Below are 25,805 nucleotides of genomic sequence, written 5' to 3'. Positions count from 1 at the left end.
TAGAGACAGCCAGCGAGAGAGGGAACACAAGCAGCGGGAGTGGGAGAGATAGAAGCAGGCTCATAGCGGAGGAGCCTGATGTGGGGCTCAATCCCATAACGCTAGGATCACGCCCTGAGCCGGAGGCAGACGCTTAACAACTGCGCCACCCAGGCTCCCCTACACGGTGAAGAGTTTTAATCAAGAAAGAATGCTATACTTTGTCAAATGCTTTTTCTGCATCTATGGAGAAGATCATATGGTTCTTGTCCTTTATTTATGTAGTGTTTTATATTGATTGATTTGTGCATGTTGAACCAACTTTGCAGCCCAGAAATAAATCCCACTTGGTTGTGGTGAATAATCCTTTTAATGTACTATTGGATCCTATCGGCTAGTATTTTGGTAAGAATTTTTGCATCCATGCTCATCAGGGATGTTGGTCTGGAATTCTCCTTTTTGGTAGGGTCTTTGGTTTTGGGATCAAGGTAATGCTGGCTTCATAAAAAGAGTTTGGAAGTTTTCCTTCCATTTCGATTTTTTGAAACAGCTTCAGAAAAATGGGTATTAATTCTTCTTTAAATGTTTGGTAGAATTCCCCTGGGAAGCCATCTGGCCCTGGGCTCTTGTTTGTTGGAAGATTTTTGATTACTGTTTCAATTTCCTTGCTGGTTATGGGTCTGTTCAGGTTTTCTGTTTCTTCCTGGTTCAGTTTTGGTAGTTTATACATCTCTAGGAATGCATCCATTTCTTCCAGATTGCTTAATTTGTTGGTATATAGTTGCTCATAATACGTTCTTATAATTGTATATCTTCAGTGTTGATTGTGATCACTCCTCTTTTATTCATGATTTTATTTGGGTCCTTTCTTTTTTCTTTTTGCTAAGTCTGGCCAGGGGTTTATCAATCAAGCAGCTCCTAGTTTCATTGATCTGTTCTACTGGTTTTTGGTTTTTTGTGTTTTTTGGGGTTTTTTTTTAGTTTCTATCTCATTGATTTCTGCTCTAATCTTTATTATTTCTCTTCTTCTGTTGGGTTTAGGCTTTATTTGCTCTTCTTTCTCCAGCTCCTTTAGATGTCAGGTTAGGTTGTGTATTTGAGACCTTCCTTATTTCTTGAGAAAGGCTTGTAGTGCTATATACTTCCCTCGTAGGACCACCTTTGCTGCATCCCAAAGATTTCGAACAGTTGTGTCTTCATTTTCATTTGTTTCCATAAATTTTTTAAATTCTTCTTTAATTTCCTGGTTGACCCATTCATTCTTTAGTATAATGCTCTTTAGCCTCCATGTATTTGAGTTCTTTCCAACTTTCCTCTTGTGATTGAGTTCCAGTTTCAAAGCATTGTGGTCTGAAAATATGCAGGGAGTGATCCCAATCTTTTGGTACCAGTTAAGACCTGATTTGTGACCAAGGATGTGATCTACACTGGAGAATGTTCCATGTGCACTCAAGAAGAATGTGTGTTCTTTTGCTTTGGGATGGGATGTTCTGAATGTATCTGTGAAGTCCAGCTGGTCCAGTGTGTCATCAAAGCCCTTATTTCTTTGTTGGTCTTCTGCTTAGATGATCGTCCATTGCAGTGAGAGGAGTGTTAAAGCCCCCTACTATTATTATATTATTATCGATTTGTTTCTTTGATTTTGTTATTAATTGGTTTATATAATTGGCTGCTCCCATGTTAGGGGCATAAATTACATAAATTACAATTGTTAGATCTTAGATGTTCTTGTTGGAAAGTTGCTTTAATTATGATATGGTGTCCTTCCTCATCTCTTATTATAGTCTTTGGTTTAAAATCTGATTTGTCTAATATAAGGATCGCCACCCCAGCTTTCTTTTGATGTCCATTAACATGATAAATGGTTTTCCACCCCCTCACTTTCAATCTGGAGTTGTCCTTGGGTCTAAAATGAGTCTCTTGCAGACAGTATATTGATGGGTCTTGCTTTTTTATCCAATCTGTTACCCTGTGTCTTTTGATTGGGGCATTCAGCCCACTACATTCAGAGTAACTCTTGAAAGATATGAATTTAGTGCCATTGTATTCCCTGTAAAGTGACTGTTTGTGTGTATTGTCTCTGTTCCTTTCTGGTCTATGTTACTTTGGGGCTCTCTCTTTGCTTGGAGGACCCCTTTTAATATTTCGTGTAGGGCTGGTTTAATGATCACAAATTGTTTCAGTTTCTGTTTGTCCTGGAAACTTCTTATCTCTCCTTCTATTTTGAACGACATCCTAGCTGGATAAAGTATTTTTGGCTGCATAGTTTTCTCATTTGGCACCCTTGCTCAGAGTTTTTGAGAGTGGTGTTTAATTCAGCACTTTGATTAAAGAAGGAAGGGAAGAATGAATGGGGGATAAACAGAAGGGGGAATGAACCACGAGAGACTATGGACTCTGGGAAACAAACTGAGGGCTTCAGAGGGGAGGGGGGTGGGGGATTGGGATAGGCTGTTGATGGGTAGTAAGGAGGGCACATATCGCATGGAGCGCTGGGTGTTATACACAAACAGTGAATCATGGAACATGACATCAAAAACTAAGGATATACTGTATGGTGACTAACATAACATAATAAAAAATTTCTAAAAAAATAAATAAAGAGCAATCCAGACTCTTTGTCTTTATCCTGACACATGTGAATTGTATACACATAGGATGCAAAGATTGTGCATTCTGATTTGTTCCTGAATTGCTCACTTGGTGAAGAGGAGAGCCTGAGTCCCCCAGATGTGAAAAGAACTTCTCAGCTTGTCTCCAAAATTCACAGTGTTCTGGCTCTGATGGTAGGACTTCTCACATCCCAGGTAATTAAAAAAAATTTTTTTATTGGGGGAGGGAGATATATCGAGGTTGGACTAAACCACAGGGGCAATCTAAAGCCACAGAGTTAAGTTATGGGAGAAAGAAATGGAAGACCCTTCGTTTAGTACTTTTTACATGTCCTGGAAGCTCTATCAGAGCAGTAGTCTTGTTGTCTGGCTCAGTCTGCTCCTAGTGATTGGTAAGTGTTCCCATCAGTGAGCTGTTCACCCATCTAAAATTTAGCTTTGGGGCAGCAGGGGGGACAGTAGGGAGTTGTGTACATTGGTGGACTGAAGAATGAAGTTGGTGTCAGGTGAGTTCAAATCCTGACTTCACCACCTCCTGGCTGTGTGACTTGCCCAAGTGACTTTTACCTTTATCAGCCTTAGTGTTCTCTTCCTAAGTAGGGGAAATGATACTTGCCACTGCCCTGGGAGGTGACAAGCACTGCATTTAATGAGAGACCTGGTTACGGGGCATGGCATTTGCTAGCTTCTCAAATGAGCTAGTTGTCTTTCTTCCTCTTCTATTAATGTCCATTTCTCTGATCTTTTTTTAAAAATTTATTTGAGAGAGAGTGAGCAAGAGAGAGAGCATAAGCAAGGGGGAGGGGCATAGGGAGAGGGAGAAGCAGACGCCCCGATGAGCAGGGAGCCCGATATGGGACTCGATCCCAGGACCCTAAGATCATGACCTGAGCCCAAGGCAGATGTTTAACCAACTGAGCCACCCAGGCACTCCATTTCTTTGATCCTAAGTGTGGTCATCTGAGCCAAAATTGAGGGCCATGGTCCGTGATGTTCCTGATCCAACACAATGCTTATTTCCATTGTGCTTCAGCTAAAGTTTGTTGAACACTAGCGTTTATTTAGTGCTAGAAACTGAGCTGAGCATTTTATGCAGAAATCACAAAACGGTGTCCCACAGACTATATCCACCAGAAATTTTGTTTTTACACGTGAGTCTGCATATGGCACAGACTCTTCTTAGCTACAAACTTTCCCATCCCACTTCGTTCCTTCAAACATTTCCTTACTCACCATAAGGCTTGCCTCCCCACCCCCAATCTGTCACCAGAAGCTGCTATTCTTTCTGCCTTAATTGTAGGCTGCCGCTTCTCTACCACACCTCCCAAGGAGGAATGTGTCCTAGCCCTCTTGTCGGTAGATGTCATCCCACACCAAACAAATATTATGTTTGCTTGTTCTGGGTCTCCCACCCCCACTAGAACGGAAGCCTTCAACATCAGAGACCTGGTACGTTGTATGCCCTGTACATAATACAGGTTAAGCCCTTAATCGGCACTCAACAAATGTTTCTTGACTTCCCAGCCTGTCCTTGAAGTCTTCTGAGTTTACTCTCCCTGCTTTTCATGAGTTATCTCCTCCAGTCCTTACGCCATTCTTTGTATTATCAGGCTTTTTTTTTTTAATGGAAAAAGAATAAAAATAAAAAATAAACTAAGTAGGAGGGGCGCCTGGGTGGCACAGCGGTTAAGCGTCTGCCTTCGGCTCAGGGCGTGATCCTGGCGTTATGGGATCGAGCCCCACATCAGGCTCCTCCGCTATGAGCCTGCTTCTTCCTCTCCCACTCCCCCTGCTTGTGTTCCCTCTCTCGCTGGCTGTCTCTATCTCCGTCAAATAAATAAATAAAATCTTTTAAAAAATAAATAAATAAAATAAACTAAGTAAAATAACATAAAATAAAAACATGGAAAAACAAACTGAGGCTTCGAACAGTTGGGTTTCTTGTCCAAATTCTCACATAGGATGGAAGGGCAGAACTCAGATACAAACTCAGGCAGTCCAACTCATGCACATATTTTTGACCCTGAGGTCATACATACAAATACCTTTTTCTGGGCACCCTTGAAATATCTAGAGTTTCAGTGTTGTTGAGGATGTCTGATTACTCTGGTGTCAGATATAGCAATTTGGCTAAAGTTTGGATTTGTAACCTGACCAGGCTAGGCTAAGATGTGATGTAGATGCGAATGTGTAAGCATGTATTGTTATTATAGATGGGGATTAACTTCCCAGCGATTATACTAATCTGTCCCCAAAACAATTACTTATATCCAAGTGTGAATCTATAAGAATTCTTTCCATACTAACTCTTTATTGGATATCTTATGAGTAATTGAAGAATTGAGTTCAGTATTTTATCTCTTTTGGTTTGGTCACTTATTCTGGAAATTTTGTGTGTGTGTTTTCTGTCCTCCCTTTAGCTTTACTGAAACCTTTTTAATACAGCTTCTCAAACTGTTACTCCTAGGACATCACCACTCCCGATATTGAACATTTCGAAGACAGCAAGAAAGTTAATGATACAATGCTACAAAAATTGAAGCACTTCCATCTTAAAAAGAAAAATTTAGATAAAGAGGTACCATATTTATTCTTTATTCTAAAAATTGTATCATTTTTGGTAGAAAAATAGTCAAAAAGATAACATAAAAGTATAAAGAAATTCTCCAAATTTGGACTTTTTTAAAAGACTTGTTTTTGGCAGGGCACTTGGGTGGTGCAGTTGGTTAAGCATCTGACTTTTGGTTTCCACTCAGGTCATGATCTCAGGGTCATGAGATTGAGACCCGCATCAGGCTTCTCACTCAGCTCAGAGTCTGCTTGAGATTCTCTTTCCCTCTCCCTCTGCCCCTCCCACTCATTTTCTCTCTCTCTAAAATAAAAGGTGATACCAGAAGGTTAACTTATGCCAGTTCTAATGTGAGAGGAAAACAGAAGTGTCAAGTTTACAGCTAATGAAATGAAAACGTACTCAAATATGGGATCTTGGAACATAGAAACAAATTCAGTCCTGTGTTATAGGGAAATTACTTCTTTGAATAGAGATGGATAGAAAATTTGTTGCAGGTATTCTGGGGAGTCTCTTTGTCTCCTGTCTAACCTGATCAAGGAATAACAGATACACAGAGAAACTCCTGTTCTCTATTTCTTAAACCAGCCTTCAAAAATAAGCCCCACTGAGGGTTGGAGCAGGATGTTACAGAAATACAATTTCAGATATTTGTGTTGTTTTGGTAAATTTACTGAAATGATGTGGTTTCTGTAATTTGACTCCGTGAAGGGGGGTTGGAGGGAAGAAGACATGGTTGGGGGTATAAATGATACAAAATTGGCCACTAGCCATCAATAGTTGAAGCTGGGTGATTATTACATCGAGGTTCATTTAGGTTTTTTCTCTATTTTTTTAAATACTGGAAATTCTTAGGGTGCTTGGTTGGCTCGGTCGGTTAAACATCCAACTCTTGATTTCAGTTCAGTCATGATCTCAGGGGTGAAATTGAACCCCAAGCCCTGTGTAGGGCTCCACACTCAGCAGGGAGTTTGCTTCTCCCTCTGTCTCTCTCTTAAATAAATAAATAAATCTTTTAAAAAATTAAAAAATAAAATAAATATTGAAAATAGTTCATAATAAAAATAATTCTGTGCCTCACAGTTTACCTCACTGATTTTTGGAGAAATTTGAATATTGAATATTAAAATTTATTGTTATTTTCATGAAGGAGCAAATGAACAAATAAGAAATGATTATAATTTACATCTAGGAAAAGTTGGTAGTTTTTTTTTTTCTTTAAAGAAGAATTCTGATAGCCTAACTATAAAATCAACTGAATATTGTGGAGCGCCTGGGTGGCTCAGTTGTTAAGCATCTGCCTTCGGCTCAGGGTGTGATCCCGTTCTGGGATCGAGCCCCGCATCAGGCTCCTCCGCTGGGAGCCTGCTTCTTCCTCTCCCACTCCCCCTGCTTGTGTTCCCTCTCTCGCTGGCTGTCACTCTCTGTCAAATAAAAAAACAAAAAAAACCAAAAACCAAAAACCCCAATTGAATATTGGGATAAGCTCCCAGAGATCCCAAGCCCACCCTCAGGTTCGTGATCTGCTAGGACCCGTGGGACTGTGCATATGGTCATAGTCACAGCTGTGTTTCCCTGTGAGAGACTACAGAGCAAAGTCAGCACAGGGAAAAGGGGCTTGGGGAAGATTCCAGAGGAAACCAGATTCAAGCTGCCAAGAGCCCCCTCGCAGTGGAGTCACACAAGATGCACTTCATTTTTCCAGCAATGAGCTGTGACAATATGTGTGAAATTTTAACAGGGTCTCATTAGAGACCCAGGACCCAGGGGTTTATTGGGGGCTGCTCAGATAGGCATGTCACCCTAGCACACTGTAAAACTCTAGACCCTCCAGAAGGAAAGAGGCATTCAGTATAAACGACACTCTCTGTACAAATGGGTTAGGCACAACAAGCCATTCAGATTACAGAATGATGGAACTTCTCCTGTAATCCACATTCCCAGATGCCAGCCAGGCGGCAGCAGAAGAGCAGGCCTTCCTGAGGGGAGCAGTCTCGGATCTGCTGTGTGAACTCTCTTCTATACAAGAGCTGTAAAAACAGTAGCTCTTTGGAAACCAGGGACTAGACAGTGCATGGCTTTATGATTTTATTATAAATGTTATCGAATGCAGTTTTATTTCTTCTTTTCTGAAATATGAAACACTTTTTTCCTTAGCTACTGGAACATAAAGATAAAATTACAGCTTTTAGAGAATTACTTGCAAAAGAAAAAGCATTTCACGATCAGGTTACTGAGGTGAGTTTAACTTTTACCATGCACTGTCTTTAACATGCAGAAATACAATTTCAAATATTTATGTTCTTTTGGTATATTTGCTGAAATCCTTCGAGCTCCAAGTTCTACACTTCTATTATTCTAGCCACTGAAGAGCTCTTTGATTGTTAAACTTATAAAGTATTTATTGTCAAATTTCCCAAGGAATGTGAAAGTATTGGAAGTGAGCAAAATATATTAAATCTCAGGTTACAGGTTTTGATTCATATGAAGCCAAGAATGTTAGAGATGTGCCTATCTTATTGGGAACCAAACTGAATAAGTACCACAATCTGAATGAAGAGCTTGATTTCTTGGTAAGGAAGACCTTTTGTTGCTTTGCTAGCATTCTTATCCATAGCACCATTTTATTAACAAGTTTAAGAAACTATCAACCTTCAGGGGCAACTGGGTGGCTCAGTCATTAAGCGCCTGCCTTCGGCTCAGGGCGTGATCCCGGCATTCTGGAATCGAGCCCCACATCAGGCTCCTCCGCTATGAGCCTGCTTCTTCCTCTCCCCCTCCCCCTGCTTGTGTTCCCTCTCTCGCTGGCTGTCTCTGTCTCTGTCAAATAAATAAAATCTTAAAAAAAAAAAAACTATCAACGTTCAAAAAATTTGTTCATTAAAATGGTCACACACTGGCACTGTGGCAGCGTTATTCGACCATAAAAGTATACAATTGAAGTTTGCATTTTCAGGTTTTGAGATTTTACATATTGTCCTACCTGATTATTGTTTAGACTAATCAGATTTATTTCTTTCAAAATGCAGAAATCAAAAAACGGATGCTAGTTTCCACAGTGACTGAAACACATTTATATTTTTGCATATGCTACCACCATTCTTTTTTTTTTTAAGTTTTATTTATTTTTTTTAGTAATCTCTACATCCACCGTGGGGCAAGAACTCACCGTCCTGAGATCAAGAATTGCATGCTCTTCCGACTGAGCCAGCCAGGCCCCCTGCTCCCACCATTCTAAATATCAGTGTACCAGTAGCTGTTTACAACAACTATGATTAAGGGATACTTTGGGAAATCGTTCACTTTAGATGCCATCTAAAGATGAAGGCATCTCCACAAAAAGAGACGGTAATTATGTGACTTAATGGAGATGTTAGCTAGTGCTGTGGTGGTGATCATTTTGCAGCAGAGAAGTGTATCAAATCAGCGTGCTGGACACCTTAAACTTACACAGTGTATATGTCAGTTATAACTCAAAAAAGCTGGAAAATACAGGCAGATAAAACAGGAAAAATACGTGGTAAGAAAGGGAAAATGTGATCTCGGTATCTAGGTAGTTACAGAGTTGATCCCACTAAAACAAAAAGGTGATTAATTAATGTAGTTTATTTTTTAATAGCAGTTAATTAGAGAAGTCTATCATATTTCTAAATTATTAAAAATTGGCATTCTCCAAACATCCATAGCATAACCATTCATCTTTGAGAGAGAAGAAAAAGTCCAATGTGGTGAGGGCTCAAAAGTTTCTCATAATTCATTATTTTTTAAAATTTCAATAAGTAATTATTGGCATCTCACAAAAGGCTAAAAATGCTAGTCATTATGGAGGCAGAAAGCCAAATCAAACATGATCTCTGCTTCTAAGAAACCTAGAAAAGAAGATAAAATATGTAAGTAACTGTTCACAAAGGGTGAAGGGGAAGTTCCTTAAAAAGTGATACAGTGGCCAGTGGTCTAACAGAGGTGATGTTTGTCAAATGATAAGCTCAGAGGAGGAACAGATACTGTCCAAGTAGGGGAGTCCTGGGACACCTCGTGAAGGGAATGGCAGCTGGACTTTGAAAACTAGTAAAGTCTGAGCATAGGGAGATGAGAGGAGAGCCCTCAGTCAATTCTGTCATTCATTAGTAGTTTCTGTGCTTCGGGCATAAAAGATAATTCGAGTGGACCTTCATCTTCCCAGCAGTGGGAAGCTGTCATGAGAAAGAGGACACAACTAGAAGCACGTCAGACACACTATGTCATTTCTAAAATGTGCTACAGTCTACTTGTACAAACTGTATGTCAGAGAAACCAAATAATCCATGAGGGAGGGAGCCCTTCACTGAAAAGGTAAGCTACTAAGAACAGAAGAGAAAAGGGATCTTTTGGGGGCAATTATAATGGCTGCTAAAACCTTATATTCAAGACTGGGGGAGGTTTGTTTTTTTGGGTTTTTTTTGGTTTTGTTTTTGTTTTCTGAGAGAGAGAATTGGTGTGGGGAGGGGGAACAGAAGGAGAGGGAGAGAGAGAATTCCAAGCAGGCTCCACACCCAGCACAGAGCCTGATGCGGAGCTCAGCATGGGGCTGAGTCTCACCACCCTGAGATCACGACCTGAGCCGAAATCAAGAATCCGATGCTTAACCGACTGAGCCCCCAGGCGCCCCTGAGGGGGAGCTTTTAATGAACGGGTCAAACTGGCAAGCCCCTGAGCCTGCTAATCAGTCTCAAGCCGCTAAAGGTGAGACACGCACCCCTGTGCCCCCGATGTGATGCAGGAGGACAAGACACAGCAGATCTGTGAAGTCTTCTCACCGAAACAACTGGATCCGCAAGGACGCTTCTAGACTACCTTGACTGTAGGTAAAGAGACGTATTAGATGACACCATGATAACAAATCCAGAGTGTGGAAGATTCTCATCAGTAAACACTTGGCACGAGAGAAGGGAGGGAGAGGGAAGGGATAGCTGGTATAGACTAAAGGATGGTGGAGACGAGGAACAAATCAACCAAATGCAGTGGGTGACACCTGTAGGTCCTGATTTGAACAAACCTACTCTAAAAAGGTATTTGTGATATAATAGCAGAGAAAGGAACACAGTCTGGGTGTTAGATAATTTTAAGTTATTGTTAATTTTAATATCTTTGATATCATTATGTTTTTATTTATTTATTTTTTATTTTTTAAAGTTTTACTTAAGTAATCTCTGCACCCAATGTGGGGCTCAAACTCACAGCCCCTGAGATCCAGAGCTGTATACGCCTCTGACTGAGCCAGCCAGGTGCCCGAATATCATTGTGTTTTTAAAAGCCCTTATCTGTTACATATTGAAAAGTATTTATGAGTGAATTAATAGAATGGGTAGGTTTGCTTCATTTTTTTCCTCTAAATTTAAATTCAATTATTTAACATATATTATTAGTTTCAGAGGTAGCGTTCAGTGATTCATCATTCTCATATAATACCCAGTGCTCATTACATCACATGCCCTCCTTAAAATCCATCACCTATGATTAAGAGTCTCTTATGGTTTGTCTCCCTCTCTGATTTCATATTATTTTATTTTTCCCTCTCTTCCCCTATGATCCTCTGCACTGTTTCTTACATTCCACATATAAGTGAAGCCATATGATAATTGTCTTTCTCTGATTGACTTATTTTGCTTAGCATAATACCCCCTAGTTCCATCCACATTGTTGCAAATGGCAAGATTTCATTTTTTGGATGGCTGAGTATTCCATTGTATGTATATACCACATCTTCTTTATCTATTCATCTGTCAGTGGACATCCGGGCTCTTCCCATAGTTTGGCTATTGTGGACATTGCTGCTATAAACATTGGGGTGCAGGAGCCCCTTCGAATCACTACATTCATGTCTTTGGGGTAAATACCCAGTAGTGCCAATTGCTGGGTCGTAGGGTAGCTCTATTTTCAACTTTTTGAGGAACCTCCATACTGTTTTCCAGAGTGGCTACACCAGCTTACATTCCTACCAACAGTGTAGGAAGGTTCTCCTTTCTCTGCATCCTCACCTACGTCTGTCATTTCCTGGCTTGTTAATTTTAGCCATTCTGACTGATGTGAGGTGGTATCTCATTGTGGTTTTGATTTGTATTTCCCTGATGCCTAGTGATGCGGAGCATTTTTTCATGTGTCTGTTGGCCATTGGGATGTCTTCTTTGGAGAAATGTCTGTTCATGTCTTCTGCCCATTTCTTGATTGGGTTATTTGTTCTTTAGGTGTTGAGTTTGATAAGTTCTTTATAGATTTTGGATACCAGCCCTTTATCTGATAAGACATTTGCAAATATCTTCTCCCATAGAGTGGGTAGGTTTGCTTTTAAATACTCCAGGGGAATGAAAAGATGGCAGGGCTGGGGCAGCAGGAGGTTGGAGATGGATGAAAAACTGATGGAAAAATATTGATGATTGTTGAAGTTAAGTGATGGGCACACAGGCTCATTATACTTCTCGCTTTCCTTTTTATGTGTTTGGAATTTCCTGAAATAAAGAGTTTTGGTTGTGTTCTTTGTTTTTGAAACGCAGAAGCGTGCTCTGGAAGGCTCACTTCTCATTCTCTAAGGAACTCTAGGCCAGCAAGACGTGGTCTGCTGGAGCTGAGTCTGATGGCTCATACGTCCTCTACTGCTTTGCCATGTGCTTCTCTTGGAGCCCTTCTGACCCCTTGCTTTTGGTTCTTCTTCACGATTCTGAACTTCCTGTTGCTCCTTTCACCTCCTGACCTCCTCTAGCTTGAGACAGGGTCTTCACCCCAGCTTTGCCTACTGCCAGGCTCTAATGCTGTGGGTATTTAACTGTCAAGTGCACAATGTCTCCTGATCCTAGAAGCATTTGATAAGGTACACCGAAGTCAGGGAGTTGGTCAGAGGGAACAGATAAGAATCTAGTTAGCAGTGCTGGGGTTTAGGGTTCAGGTTAGGCTAATAGTAATGATTTCTCAAGGTCCTCCTAGAGCCCATCTTCAGTAAAATAGGAATCTTTTTATAAAAATAAAATATTTTTAGGGGCACCTGGGTGGCTCAGCTGGTTAAGCATCTGCCTTCAGCTCAGGCCATGATCTCAGGGTCCTGGGATTAAGACCCACGTCGGGCTCCCTTGCTCAGCAGGGAGCCTGCTTCTCCCTCTCCCTCTGTAGCTCCCCCTGCTTATACTCTTGCTCTCTCAAAGAAATAAATAAAATCCTTAAAAAACAAAATGTTTTTAAACCAGTAATACAGAAGATACCCTTTAACTGTTATTATAATAGTTGAAGATTAGGGGCACCTGGGTGGCACGGTCATTAAGCGTCTGCCTCCGGCTCAGGGCGTGATCCCAGCGTTCTGGGATCGAGCCCTATGTCAGGCTCTTCCGCTGGGAGCCTGCTTCTTCCTCTCCCACTCCCCTTGCTTGTGTTCCCTTTCTCGCTGGCTGTCTCTCTCTGTCAAATAAATAAATAAAATCTTTAAAAAATAAAAAATAATAATAATAATAGTTGAAGATTAAAAACTGAAATACTATCCTAAAACATACCATATATGTCACTAAACTTTACTACATGTGTACATACTTTACTATGTATATAGTGTGTATACACACACACACACTTTACTGCAGTACTCTCTGTATTACGTGAAACATTTATTTAATTTATTATTTTGGTAGTCTTTAAAGTTAGACGTTTATTTCTAGTCAAGGAAATACTCAGAAGGTAGCAGATTATTTTCATATTCATCTCCTTTAATCGTAAAATAAGGAAACCTATGATGCAAGGCAGAGAGTTACTACTCTAGGAGGAATGTTCTAAGTGAGCCAAAAGAAAACAATCACAACCCAGCGTCTCATGGTTCCTCTGAACTATTAAACATACCCACCAGTTCCTGGATTTGGACACAGTATTCCCTTGAGCAAACTTTATAGTTAGTGGCCCTTTCTGCCACTGAACAGCCTCCTGAGGAAGATTGAGGGCTCACTAGAACTCCGGTCACAGATGCGATGGCTGTCCCGTCAAACACAATGCTTGCTCCTCAGTTTCCACAGGAAGACGTCAACCTTACCATCAGTTTCCTTGCTCTCTCAAGCACCCTGGGCCCTCACGGGATACTATGACCCTATTCCTCACCTTCCTGGCTTCGATTTTCCTAAACCGTATTCTGAAGCTGGTGTAAGAAGCAACGCTTGCACGACGGAGCCTTGCTGGAGGATCTAACATCAGCCTATTCACTGACCAACTCGGAGCTTGCTAAGGACTCTTCATCCCTGAAGGATGATCTGTGCAGCTGTCTCATGGCTCTCAGAGTAAGCACGGCGGAAAACACAGTTCGCTTCATGGTCAGATACACATGTCCCCACACACAGAAGAAACACTGGTTTTTTATTCTTCTGTTCTATTCCATGTTTTTGTGTTGGTCATAAATCCATTTCACTGCTTAATAAAGAGTCACAACCTGGGTCCCGATGATTCTCAGAAAGTTGCTGCGTGGGACATGCTGGCTTGGCCTTCACAGAATTGCTTTTACCAAGCGCTTGGTGTTATGCCCTCAGCAATCCTAGGAAACCTCTTTCTCCATTTGTTACAGAGAGATTGTTATTTCACTTAGTGCCACAGGGATGAGAACTTCCTTGGAGACCTTAGACCTACTAGGAAAAACCTGTCTTTAGAAACAGGTGTGTTTTCATCACACGAATAATGAAAATCATGTAACTGGCCAGATTTCAGTTTTGCTTTAGCTGCAGAGAAGTTCGGTACCAAACACATGGCAGAGTATAGTCAGGTGTTCACTGTCTTTGTAGACGCATATTGTCCTTCACTTGTTCTGTACATTCTGCTTGAATTGTACTTAATGTATATCTTACTCTATGTATTCAATCTCAAAACCTGTGTGGAAAGAATTGGGAAGTCAATCAATCAATCAATTAATCAATCAGCCAGCCTTCAGATGTCCCAATCTCCTAGGCTGTTCATAACAATGATGGATACATCTACTGTCCTGGTGAAATGTTATGTCTACCTTGACACACTTCTTCTGTAAGTCGACAGTAGCAGAGTATAAGACAACCCCATATGAGGAAAAAGTATTAATGGAAGCAAAAAAAATTTTTTTTCCTTAGGAAACCCGGAATTATGAACTAGGTAGAGCTAAACAGCTTGACAGTATTACAAGGACACTTGGTACCCCTCATCATAGAAGGCCTCAGTGATCCTGGTGGTAGGCAGAGTAATGGCCGCCCAAAGATCTCCACACCCTGGTCCTCGGACATGGCAACGGGGACTTTGCATCCCTTGATAAAATAAGAAATCTAGGCACTTATGGCAAAAGGGACTTTGCAGGTGTGATTAAATCAAGGACCTTGAGATGTGGAGGTGATTATCCTGAATTATCAGGATGGGCCCAATCTAATCTCGTGCATCCAGCCGTATCAGAGAGAGATAGGACTTTGAAGAATGTTAGAGACATAACATTGCTGGCTTTGAGGATGAGGGCAGGGGACCACAAGCCAAGGAATGTGGGCAGCCTTCAGAAGGTGGGAACTAAAGCCTTCAGAAAGGAACACAGCCCTGCTGATGCTTAACTTTAGCCAAATGAGGAGACCCCTGTCACACTTCTAACTTACAGAACTGTAAGATAATAAATTTTTATTGTTGTAAGCCACTAAGTTTGTGGTTATTTCTTATAGCAGCAATTAAAAAAACTAATACAAGATGTGTTGACCTTATTTTTTTTTAGCAATCTGGATTTCAGTGACTCATAGTATCTTAGGGCAATTAATACATTATTAACTTGGAACTATGTCCACAAATCTAGAACACAGAGGGGCCATAGCGGGGACCCAACCTAGGAAATCTTCTGCTGGAGGACTTCATGACCGAGCAGTGACACCTGGACTGAGGGTCCTTCATCCAGCCCCAGCAGCCAGCTGGCTTCTCCACCTCTCCATCCACCCCTCAGTGCTATGTCCACACAGAGTGGAAAGCAGCTTTCCAAGAAGACTTCCTCCTCCGCTCTGGGCAAGTGTATGTTGCTATGGACAGGGCCAGACATGGATACTCTTCCTCTTCCTTACTCAGCCCTACCTTTGGAGCCTGCTTCAAGATGATTGTCAAGGCCCATCACTCCAGCTGTGGGTCTGCATTTGTGCCATGCGCTCCAGCACACGTGGGCTGATGCTACAGGAAAGGAGGTGCTAGGGAGATGGGAGAGCCTGCCACTGCACCTGTTGTCAGCCCTCAAGCACCATGGGGTGAGGAGGTCTTGTTGGACCTTATGTAAGGGCTTTGATGCTATCTTAAAAAGTATGTATTTTAAATATTGCACACCAAACTATGTAAAAACTAATATAATAAATAGCCATGTATCTACCGCCCAGGTAAAGAAATGAAACATGAATATAGTTGAAGCCCCTGTGGCCCTCTCCAGTTGCATTTTCCTCCCCTCCAGCCCGTGGTAACGTTATCCTGAATTTAGTGTTTAACTTCGCCAGGCGTGTCTGTATTTCCTGCTCACATATTTATCTTTAAACAACAGACAGTATTGTTTTGCCTATTTTTTTATTGTATCTTATATACCATTTTCTAAGTTTTGCCCTCTCAATCTTATAACTGCAAGATTCTTTTTGTGATAGGTGTTGCTGTAACTTACCCTTTTTCACTCCTGTGTAGTATTTTAACATATGACCAAACCCTAGCTAACACTAGAACATTTCAGATACATCCAGTCTTTGTCCACACACTTTTACAGAGTTCACTGTATGTAAACTTTGAATTTTGTTTTAATAAATATATCGCATATTTTTTACGTTACTATGCTATCCTTATAGATTGTATATAATTTTCAGTGACTGCATTAGATTCCATAGAGTGAAATGACAATAATTTTTTAGCCATTCCTCTTGTTGGATATTTGGGTTCTTTTTACTTTTATCTGTAGAGTTTGTTCCTTTGTGAGTTATTTCCCTAGAATAAATTACCGAAGTGGGATTACTGCTTTTAAAGCTATAAATAAGCATGTGGGTCTTTATGTACACTAGCAAATGAATTTTCAAAAGACTTAAACTTTACCTTGCAGACATCAGTGTGTTTGTGGTACTATTTCACCAAAACCTTCCAGTATTAAATATTATCACTTGAAAGTTTTCCAAACAATTGGCCTTTCGCTGTATACTTATAGTAAGATGGAACATTTTTCAGTGTATTGCTTTTGCCGTTATATTTGTGGGACAGTCTCACCTGTAGATTTTAATGTATGTGCAGTTTAACAATTGTCATTTTTTTAAAAAAGATTTTATTTATTTATTTGACAGAGATAGAGACAGTCAGCGAGAGAGGGAACACAAGCGGGGGTAGTGGGAGAGGAAGAAGCAGCGGAGGAGCCCGATGCGGGGCTCGATCCCAGAACGCCGGGATCACACCTTGAGCCGAAGGCAGACGCTTAACGACTGAGCCACCCAGGCGCCCCTAACAATTGTCATTTAACACAGGTTTTAACACATGCATTATGTTTTCAAGGAATAAGAATTGTGATAGAATAAATAATAGCCACTATGCCCAGATTCCAAACTGCTTTCCAAGCCAAAGTGTTTTAAATCTGTTACAGTACATATTCCTGGGCCTGATACCCATCTAAAGATGTTTTGCTTTTTCTTCAATTTAGCTTGTCCCCAAGTCTGACTTCTCTTCTATCTTCACTTAGTTATGGTGACTGACTGGGGAGGCTGGAGGAGTGGGAGCAGGGGGAGAAGTTTCCCAGTGAGAGCTGAGATTCTCACTGGGGGCAACAGAGCATAACAAAATCAAGGACCGAAACTAAACAGGGCCAAAACCCATGCAGGAATGCCATGTGAAAGGCCTAGAAGGGAAGCCACAAGAATCACTGACCGAAGGCGGGGGGTAGTGGCCCCAGGCATAGTATCTGTGGATGAAGAAATCTAGGGCCAGGTAGAATAGAATTCAGGGAAGGCTCTTCTCTGTGAACCCTCTTGTGAATGGGAGTTCTGTCATCTCTTTGACTCACAACAGTCTATATCTCCTGCCATTTTTCTTTAAAGCTTTTATTTATTTATTTGACAGAGAGAGAGGGCATGCACAAGCAGGGGGAGCAGCAGAGGGAGAGGGAGACAAGCAGAATCCCTGCTGAGCAGGGGCTCGTGGGGCTCATGTGGGGCTCATGACCTGAGCCTAAGGCAGACCCTTAACCGATGGAGCCATCCAGCTGCCCCTATCTCCTGCCATTTTAAGCCAAGTGCATAGAAAGTCACTTTACTAATGTTCAGTTTCTCTCCCTTCATTCAAATCTGCTTTCTTTTGGTGGAGACTTGGAGGGGGTTCAGATTTCCTGGCATTTAGCTCTGAAGCATACAGCATCTCTGAGACATCAAGGAAAAGACTCCACATTAAAGGACAGCTTTCATTAATATTAATCAAATAGCCACATTCAAGGTTATCTTGTAATATCTTCTTTTAACAAAGAGAAACGCTGCCACCACCCCATCCTTCAAATTATTACTTAAATATTACTTTACATATTAAAAAGTACTTTTTGGTACGCTTTCACGAAAATGTTTTAGACTTTTTCAGTGATTTGACTCTAATACACTGTCTTCTAAAACTTTTCTATTTTGGAATTTTTTTTAAACTTTAAAATTTGAGCTCTTGATGAAAAGACAAGCCAGAAACTGGGAGAAAACATTTGAAAATCACAGATTTGATAGAGAACTTGTATCTAGAATATGCCAAGCACCCTCAAAACATTGTAATAAGAAAATAACCCAATTTAGGGGCGCCTGGGTAGTGCAGTCGTTAAGCGTCTGCCTTCGGCTCAGGGCATGGTCCCGGCGTTCTGGGATCGAGTCCCACATCGGGCTCCTCCGCTGGGAGCCTGCTTCTTCCTCTCCCACTCCCCTGCTGTGTTCCCTCTCTTGCTGGCTGTCTCTCTGTCACATAAATAAGTACAATCTTCAAAAAAAGAAAGAAAGAAAGAAAGAAAGAAAGAAAGAAAGAAAGAAAGAAAGAAAGAAAGAAAGAAACCCAATTTAAAAAGTAGGCAAAAGGGGCACCTGGGTGGCACAGTGGGTCAAGCGTCTGGCTCTTGATTTTGGCTTTGGTAATGATGTCAGGTCATGAGATCAAGCGCCCTGTCAGGCTCCAGGCTCAGCATGGAGTCTGCTTCTCCCTCTGCCCTTCCCCACCGTATATGCTCTCTCTCTCTCTCAAATAAATAAAATATTTTTTAAAAAAGAAAGCATATGTTCATACAAAGACTTATACACGAAGGTTCCTAGCAGCTTTATTTATAATAACCAAAACCTGAAAGCAACTCGAATGCTGATTAAGGAATGCATAAACAAACTGTGGCACGTCCGTGTGATGGACTAGTACTCAGCAATGAAAAAGGGGAGAACTACTGACACACATGCAGCATAGAGGAATTTCAAAACTGTGTGGAATGAGAGCCAGACAAGAGTAAATACTGTTTGCTTCTATTCTCTCAAACTCTAGGAAATACAGATTAATCACTAGTGACAGAAAGCAGGTTGGTATTTGCCTAGGGCTGGCATAGAGTGTGGGAGTCAGGGAAGACAGGCAGGCAGGAGGGAGGAGCTACCAAGACAAGAGGAGGGGCAGTGATGGATATGTTTATCTTGACTGTGGTGATGGTTTCATAGTTGTATACATATGTGAAAATTTACCTCACCGTCCTTTTTAAATACGTGCAATTTATCGTATGTCACTTACACTCTTGAAGCAGTTAAACTTTACATGCTTCAGCAGAAACTTTTTTTTCACTATAATTCAAAAAACTGCTTTACAAGAACTAGTCCTTTTTCTCTAAAACAAATATCCCTTAATTCCTTTAATTTGAGGTTAGGAAATTAAAAAACTCAACCCAAGGACTTTATTAAAAGGGTTCTTACTTTGATCTTGAAAGCCATTAAAGAAATCCAAAACATGCCATGAAGTCAATAATGAGAAACAGAAGTGAGAAGCGATTTCATATTGTTTCAGTAAGAGGCCATGAGATAGGTGAGGCTGCAGGTGAGGAGTTCAGGTGAGGAGAAGCAAAGGACTAGAATGAGAAAAGCCCTGTATTAATGGGTAATAAATATGGGTTTTAGTCTTTGCACTTCTAGACATACCCTTTCAAAAACTTTTAGATTCTCTTCACCTTGATTTCCTCTGTTAAAATGAGGTCATAATATCCGTACTCCCTACCTTAAATAATGTATGTAGTCAGAGGAGTAGCACCACTAACTTGGTACCGTCCCCATTAATTTAACAAGAGAGTAGGAATAAGGGGAGCCTGGGTGGCTCAGTCAATTGAGCGTCCGACTCTTGATTTCAGCTCAGATCCTGATCTCAGGGTGGTGAGATCAAGCCTTCCATCGGGCTCTTCTCTTCAGCACAGAGTCTGCTCATCCCTCTTCCTCTGCTTCTCCCCATGCTCAAGCGCTCTCTCGCTCTCTGTCAAATAAATAAATAAATAAATAAATAAATAAATAAATAAATAAAATCTTAAAAAAAGAAGTAAGAATAAGAAAGTTGCCATTACTACAGCAAATTTATTTTGCCATTGCTTCTCCTAGGGGATTTCACTCGAGACACACAAGTATATCTAAAACATTACAAGATTGATGGCCATTCTTAACATTGGTATTTTTTTATTTTTTTAAGGATTTTATTTATTTATGAGAGAGAGAGCACGAGTCGGGGGAGAGGCAGATGGAGAAGCAGGCTCCATACTAAGCAGAGAGCCCAATGTGGGCCTCGATCCCAGGACCTCGGGATCATGATCTGAGCCAAAGGCAGACACTTAACCAACTGAGCCACAGAGATGCCCCTTAACATTGGTGTTTAATGGGGATATTTCTGTCATTTTTCTTCTATAACTGATTTAAAAATTAAGGTAACTTCTAAGGGAACTTGGGAATACCCTTTCCAGATAATTAATCCAAGATGATACTTTTAGAAATAAAATTTTTATTATTTATTTATTTATTGCAAATAAACATTGGATCTTAGGTCAGAACATGACATATGAGCTGAACCTTTTTTTAAAACTTGCCATCACTGGGGCGCCTGGGTGGCACAGTGGTTGGGCGTCTGCCTTCAGCTCAGGGCGTGATCCCAGCCTTATGGGATCGAGCCCCATGTCAGGCTCCTCTGCTATGAGCCTGCTTCTTCCTCTCCCACTCCCCCTGCTTGTGTTCCCTCTCTCGCTGGCTGTCTCTCTCTCTGTCGAATAAATAAATAAAATCTTAAAAAAAAAAAACAACTTGCCACCATTAATGCAAGTTGAGAATATTTATCAAACCTGAAAATGCTTCATCAAGTACATTGGTGCTTTACTTCAGATAGAATCAAGTATGTTTATGCATTGGTTACAAATGGAAAGAGGGTAAAAAAAAAAAAAAAGAAAGAGGATAGTGAAGATTTGGGCTGATATTTATATTCACTAACAAGTGTTAAATGATTTGCAAACCTGTTTCATAATATGAAATTCAAGAGAATTATAACTAATAAAATAATTTCTCCTTACCTGTTCTACGTGCAATCTAACTAGGATTAGCAACTATTGATTCACTTATGGTACAACTTGGTTTATGAGAATCTTGGAATAAAGATTAGGTCACTGTTCTCATTTGTTCTCAGTATATGGTTTTCACGACAGTTTCCAGGTCAGTATTTTTACTATGTTTCTCCATAGATTGCAAAATTGGGAAGTCTTCTAGAGTCAAAAGAAGACCACTGCAACAGACTCATTGAAGAAAATGACAAATATCAAAGACATTTAGGCAACTTAATAAATAAGGTACACATTTTCTTATAGAAATCTTTGTCTTTAAAAACTATGCCAGGGCACCTGGCTGGCTCAGTCGGTTAAGCCTCTGCCTTCAGCTCAGGTCAAGATCCCAGGGTCCTGGGATCGAGTCCCACATCGGGGCTCTGTAGGGAGCCTGCTTCTCCCTCTGCCTCTGCCTCTCTCTCTCTCTCTGTCTCCCATGAATGAATGAATGAATGAATGAATGAATGAATGAATAAAAGCTTTAAAAAATAATAAAATAAAATAAAAACTATGCCAAATACTTTAATAGAATTTTGGTGCTGCAAAGGATCCGAGGAATGATGGAATATATTTATATTGATTCTACTTCTTAATGACATTATAAAATGCTGCCATTAGCTTTTTTAGCTGACACTTAGCAAAGAACATTCTGTGTATCTTTACCTCTGCCATCAGCAATTTCAGGTCTTAGTATTGCGACTTCATTTTGTGGGTAATTATAAATCTTGCCAACTTGACATTCTAGTTTACCTCCTAAAAGGTGCATTCACTTTAACCAAACAGGCAGTAACCCTTAGTGGCTACATCCACCCCTTGTGTGGAAGACAGTGGATTACAGTTGACCCACAACAGCTGTCCACTTTCTGACACTTCACTCCTTCATGATGACTACGCACTTTATAATTCTATTTCTGTTCATATTCCTGATTTCAAACTGTAAGGAAGATGTTTTGCCTACTGTAAAACTACTGGTGGGAGTCACATGATTGAATGTCAGTGTGTAGAGATTTTTTTTAAAAGCAAAAAATAAACAGAAATTCTGCAATTTATCAGAGAATAATTTTTAGCTTCTTTTTTCAAGGTTACATCATATGAAGAAATCATAGAATGTGCTGACCAAAGGCTCGTGATATCCCACTCCCAGATTGCACAGTAAGTTGAAAAAGCTTAGTTTTTAATTTTGTAAACATTTACTCATATTTTATTTCGTTCTCTGGCTTGCCAAGTTCCTGTTCTTAGACTCCTAGGAAGAGGAAAAATGTGCAGTTTTTATAAATTAAGACCATTTCTTCAATAAAATAGTCTGCTTAATGTCTGACTACTTGAAGAGTCAGAATAACTGGATTTTCATCTTCCTTTCTCAGCGCTCCCTTTGATTTCAGGGAGGGGGGAGGTGATGGAATTAGTGAGAGATCCAAAAATTTCACAAGATATTCCATGGTAGTAAAATAACCTTGCAATGCTTAGACTTTATTCACAAAAAAGTTTTTGAACGCACACCAAATGAAACATACATGTATGTTTATCAAGAACCAACTAAACTCTCATTGGAATGAGATTCAGCTTGAAAACACTCCAAAATTAGTGTTTTAAAATTCTGCAAAAATTTTTTCACTCATTTATTATCCTCATTTCTCATATACTGTTTCCTCATCCTTCCCACAATTTCATTTATAATGTGCTGGCTATCACTAGAGCTTAAGCAAAAGGTCTAATCTTACATAGAAAGATACCCCCAAATAAGAACTTTCTATAGGGCTAACTCACCACAACGTAATTGAAAGCCTTGAGAAGTTTGTTTTTGCTTTTCAATGTTGTTTCTAAACAGAATGAATGTTAAAAGAATTTTCTGATTTTTCAGACTGACACAAGATTTAAATTTGAAGGAGGAAGGGAATGTTGTTAGACACTCAAGAGAAGTAAAATAAGACTCCTCTTTAACTTATAACCAAGAAAACTCAGCCAATGCTCAATCATCATGGGCTCATAAAATATAAAAATAATGAATAACCGAATATTTCTAAAACAATATCATACTATCACTCAGGCCACATTGCTTTGCCCCAGTTATTTTTAAAATTCAAAATTTTAAATTAAACTTATATTTCAGAAAATATATCCAGTTTGTGTTCAAGAAGAGACTTGACATCTAAGTTCTATAAATTGTACTAAAATGGTTGTCAATGGTGGCTGCTTATTAGAATTCCCTTGAATGTTTTATAAAAAAAATCCAATGCCCAGACCCTACTCCCCAATCCAATAAGCTAAAATACCACGTGGGTTCTGGGCATCAGTGTATTTCAAGACCTGTCCAGGAGATTATAATGTCTGGACAGTTCAAGAGCCACCGCCAGATATCATGTGGGTTGATTTAGTGATCAGAATTGTCATCTTTTTGATCAAATATAGTCTATTATACTCACAAAGACAGTTTTTTAAAAAAATTATAGTGAATTAGCTTTTATCTTATTAAAAGGTATATACTGCTTCAAAAATTATTGAATACATCATTAGAGCAATGTTTCTTTCAATTGGTGCTAGTCTATTCTGTTAAAATTTAGTGGTGTTTGAAGTATCTTTCTTCAAATATTTTCACTGGATAGTCTGTAAGTTTTCAATTTACATGTCTTGGATTTTAGAAACAGCTGCTTATTTATAAAAACCATTAATGATATTTGACTTTTCTAAAAGACTAAATAAAAGAAGGAACTTGGTAGGGTCCATTTTGTGCATGCAGCCAGAGTGATCTTTCTGAAATATAAATCTGATCATGCCCCTTAAAACACTTTCAGTGATTTCTTCCATCACTTTTTTTTCATTCAAATTTTTATTTAAATTCTAGTTAGTTAGAATGGATAAAGAAGATGTGGTCCATATATACAACGGAATATTACTCAGCCATCAGAAAGGATGATTACCTAACATTTGCATCAACATGGATGGAACTGGAGGAGATTATGCTAAGTGAAATAAGTCAAGCAGAGAAAGACAATTATCATATGGTTTCACTTATCTGTGGAACATAAGGAATAGCAGCAAGATCATTAGGAGAAGGAAGGGAAAAACGAAGGGGGGAAAACAGAGGGGAGACGAACTCTGAGAGACTATGGACTCCGGGAAACAAACTGAGGGTTTTACAGGGGAGGGGTGGGGGGATAGGCTAGCCCGGTGATGGGTAGTAAGGAGGGCATGTATTGCTTGGAGCACTGGATGTTATACGCAAACAATGAATCATGGAACACTACATGAAAAGCTAATGATGTACTGTAATTAAAAAAAATAAAAAATAAATTCTAGTTAATTAACATACAGTGCAATAGCAGTTTCAGGAGTAGAATTTCGTGGTTCATCACTTACATATAACATCCAGGGCTCATCACAACAAGTGCCCTCTTTAATGCCTATCACCCAGTTACCCCATCACTCACCCACCTCCCTTCATCAACCCTGTTTGTTCTCTATTGTTAAGAGGCTCTTATAGTTTGTTTCTATATGATTTCACTCATATGCAGAACTGAAGAAACAAAACAGGTGAACCTATGGGGGGGGGGGAAGGAGGGGAGACAAACCATCACTTTTAGATAAAGGCAAAAATTCTTAGCATGGCCTGGAAGTTTCTTCAAGATATGGTTTCTGCCTGCCTTTCCAATAACATCTTGCCATTCCCCCTGCCTTGCTTTCAGCTACAGTGGAGATATTATACTTCTCAAATGCATCGCATTCCCTTTTGCCTCATGGCATTAGCATAGGCTGTTCCACCTGGAATGCTCAGGCTACCCTCCCCCCAGTTATTTCCTACTGTCCTTCAAATCCCCACTCAAACGCCCTTTCCTTAGAGGTACATTCACTTTCTTCCCAGTCTGAGTAAGGCAGCTTTTCCACAACACTGCAGAGATTCAAGTACTCCTGCATCTCTCTCCCAAACACTGCTTCCTCTGTAACACCTATGGCTAGATCAGTTTCAGATGTAGAAGTCCCTGCTCCATACACGCCTGGTTCAGGAACACTTTTCCATGAAATGTTAGACTTGTTCTCTCTACGCTACTCCCCATGACATCTATGACAACATCATGGTGAGAGGTAGATCCTCTCACAAGAATACCCCAGTTCAACATACACATAGCCAACAGGTATGTGAAAAGGTGCTCACATCCCTAAGCATCATGGAAATGCAAATCAAAACCACAATGAGAAATCACCCCACACCTGTTAGAATGGCTATTATTAACAAGACTAGAAGTAACAAGTGTTGGCTAAGATGGGGAGATGTACACCGTTGGTGGGAATGTAAATTGGTGCAGCCACTGTGGAAAACAGTATGGAAGTTCCTCAAAAAAGTAAAGATACAACCACCATATGATTCAGCAGTTCTACTTCTGGGTATTTATTCGAAGAAAATGAAAACTATCTTGAAAAGATATCTGCACCCCCATGTTCACTGCTGCAATATTTACAATAGTCAAGATATGGAACCAACCTATGTATCCATCAGTGGATGAATAAAGAAAACATGGTATATGATGCAATGGAATATTATTCAGCCATAGAAACAAAGGCATGCCGCCATTTGTGACACCATCGATGGACCTCGAGGGTATCATGCTAAAAGAAATGAGTCCGAGAGAGAAAGACAGATACCATCTGATCTTACTTATATGTGGAATCTAAAAAACAAAACAAGTTCGTAGATGCAGAGAACAGATTAGTGGTTGGTGGGGGAGCTGGGGGGGGGGCAGTGAAATGGGTAAAAGGGATCACAAGGTACACACATCCAGTTATAAAATAAGTCATGGGGATGTAATGTAATCATAGTGACTACAGTTAATAATACTGTGTTGTATATTTGAAAGTTGCTAAGAGAGTAAATATTAAAATTTCTCATCACAAGAAAAAAATGTTGTAACTATATGGTAACAGATGGTAACTAGACTTATTGTGGTGATCATTTCACAAAATATACAAATATTGAAACATTATGTTGTACATCTGAAACTAATATGAAATGTTACGTCAATTATACCGCTCTAAAAATAATTTTAAAAACTACAAGTTAGATTGCACTATTTTAAAATGCTTTAAACCCTTGAATAGCCTCCCCTCCACA

General features: G+C 40.0%; 1 protein-coding gene across 1 annotated transcript in view; it reads left to right on the top strand.

Annotated features, from left to right (window-relative positions):
- CAGE1 (cancer antigen 1) overlaps positions 1-25,805 on the top strand; it is a 45,596-nt gene that overhangs the window by 9,120 nt on the left and 10,671 nt on the right. The window contains exons 3-6 of the mRNA XM_040645030.1: positions 2,637-2,786; positions 5,059-5,169; positions 20,843-20,947; positions 21,783-21,853. Coding sequence (XP_040500964.1) covers positions 2,637-2,786; positions 5,059-5,169; positions 20,843-20,947; positions 21,783-21,853 — 437 coding nt within the window. The remainder of the gene's footprint in view (positions 1-2,636; positions 2,787-5,058; positions 5,170-20,842; positions 20,948-21,782; positions 21,854-25,805) is intronic.

This window comes from Ursus maritimus, unplaced genomic scaffold (assembly GCF_017311325.1).
Source record: "Ursus maritimus isolate PB19 unplaced genomic scaffold, ASM1731132v1 scaffold_30, whole genome shotgun sequence".
NCBI classification, from domain to species: Eukaryota; Metazoa; Chordata; class Mammalia; order Carnivora; family Ursidae; genus Ursus; species Ursus maritimus.
Note: the sequence above shows the minus strand (reverse complement) of the source record. Positions and strands in the feature narration are given on the sequence as shown.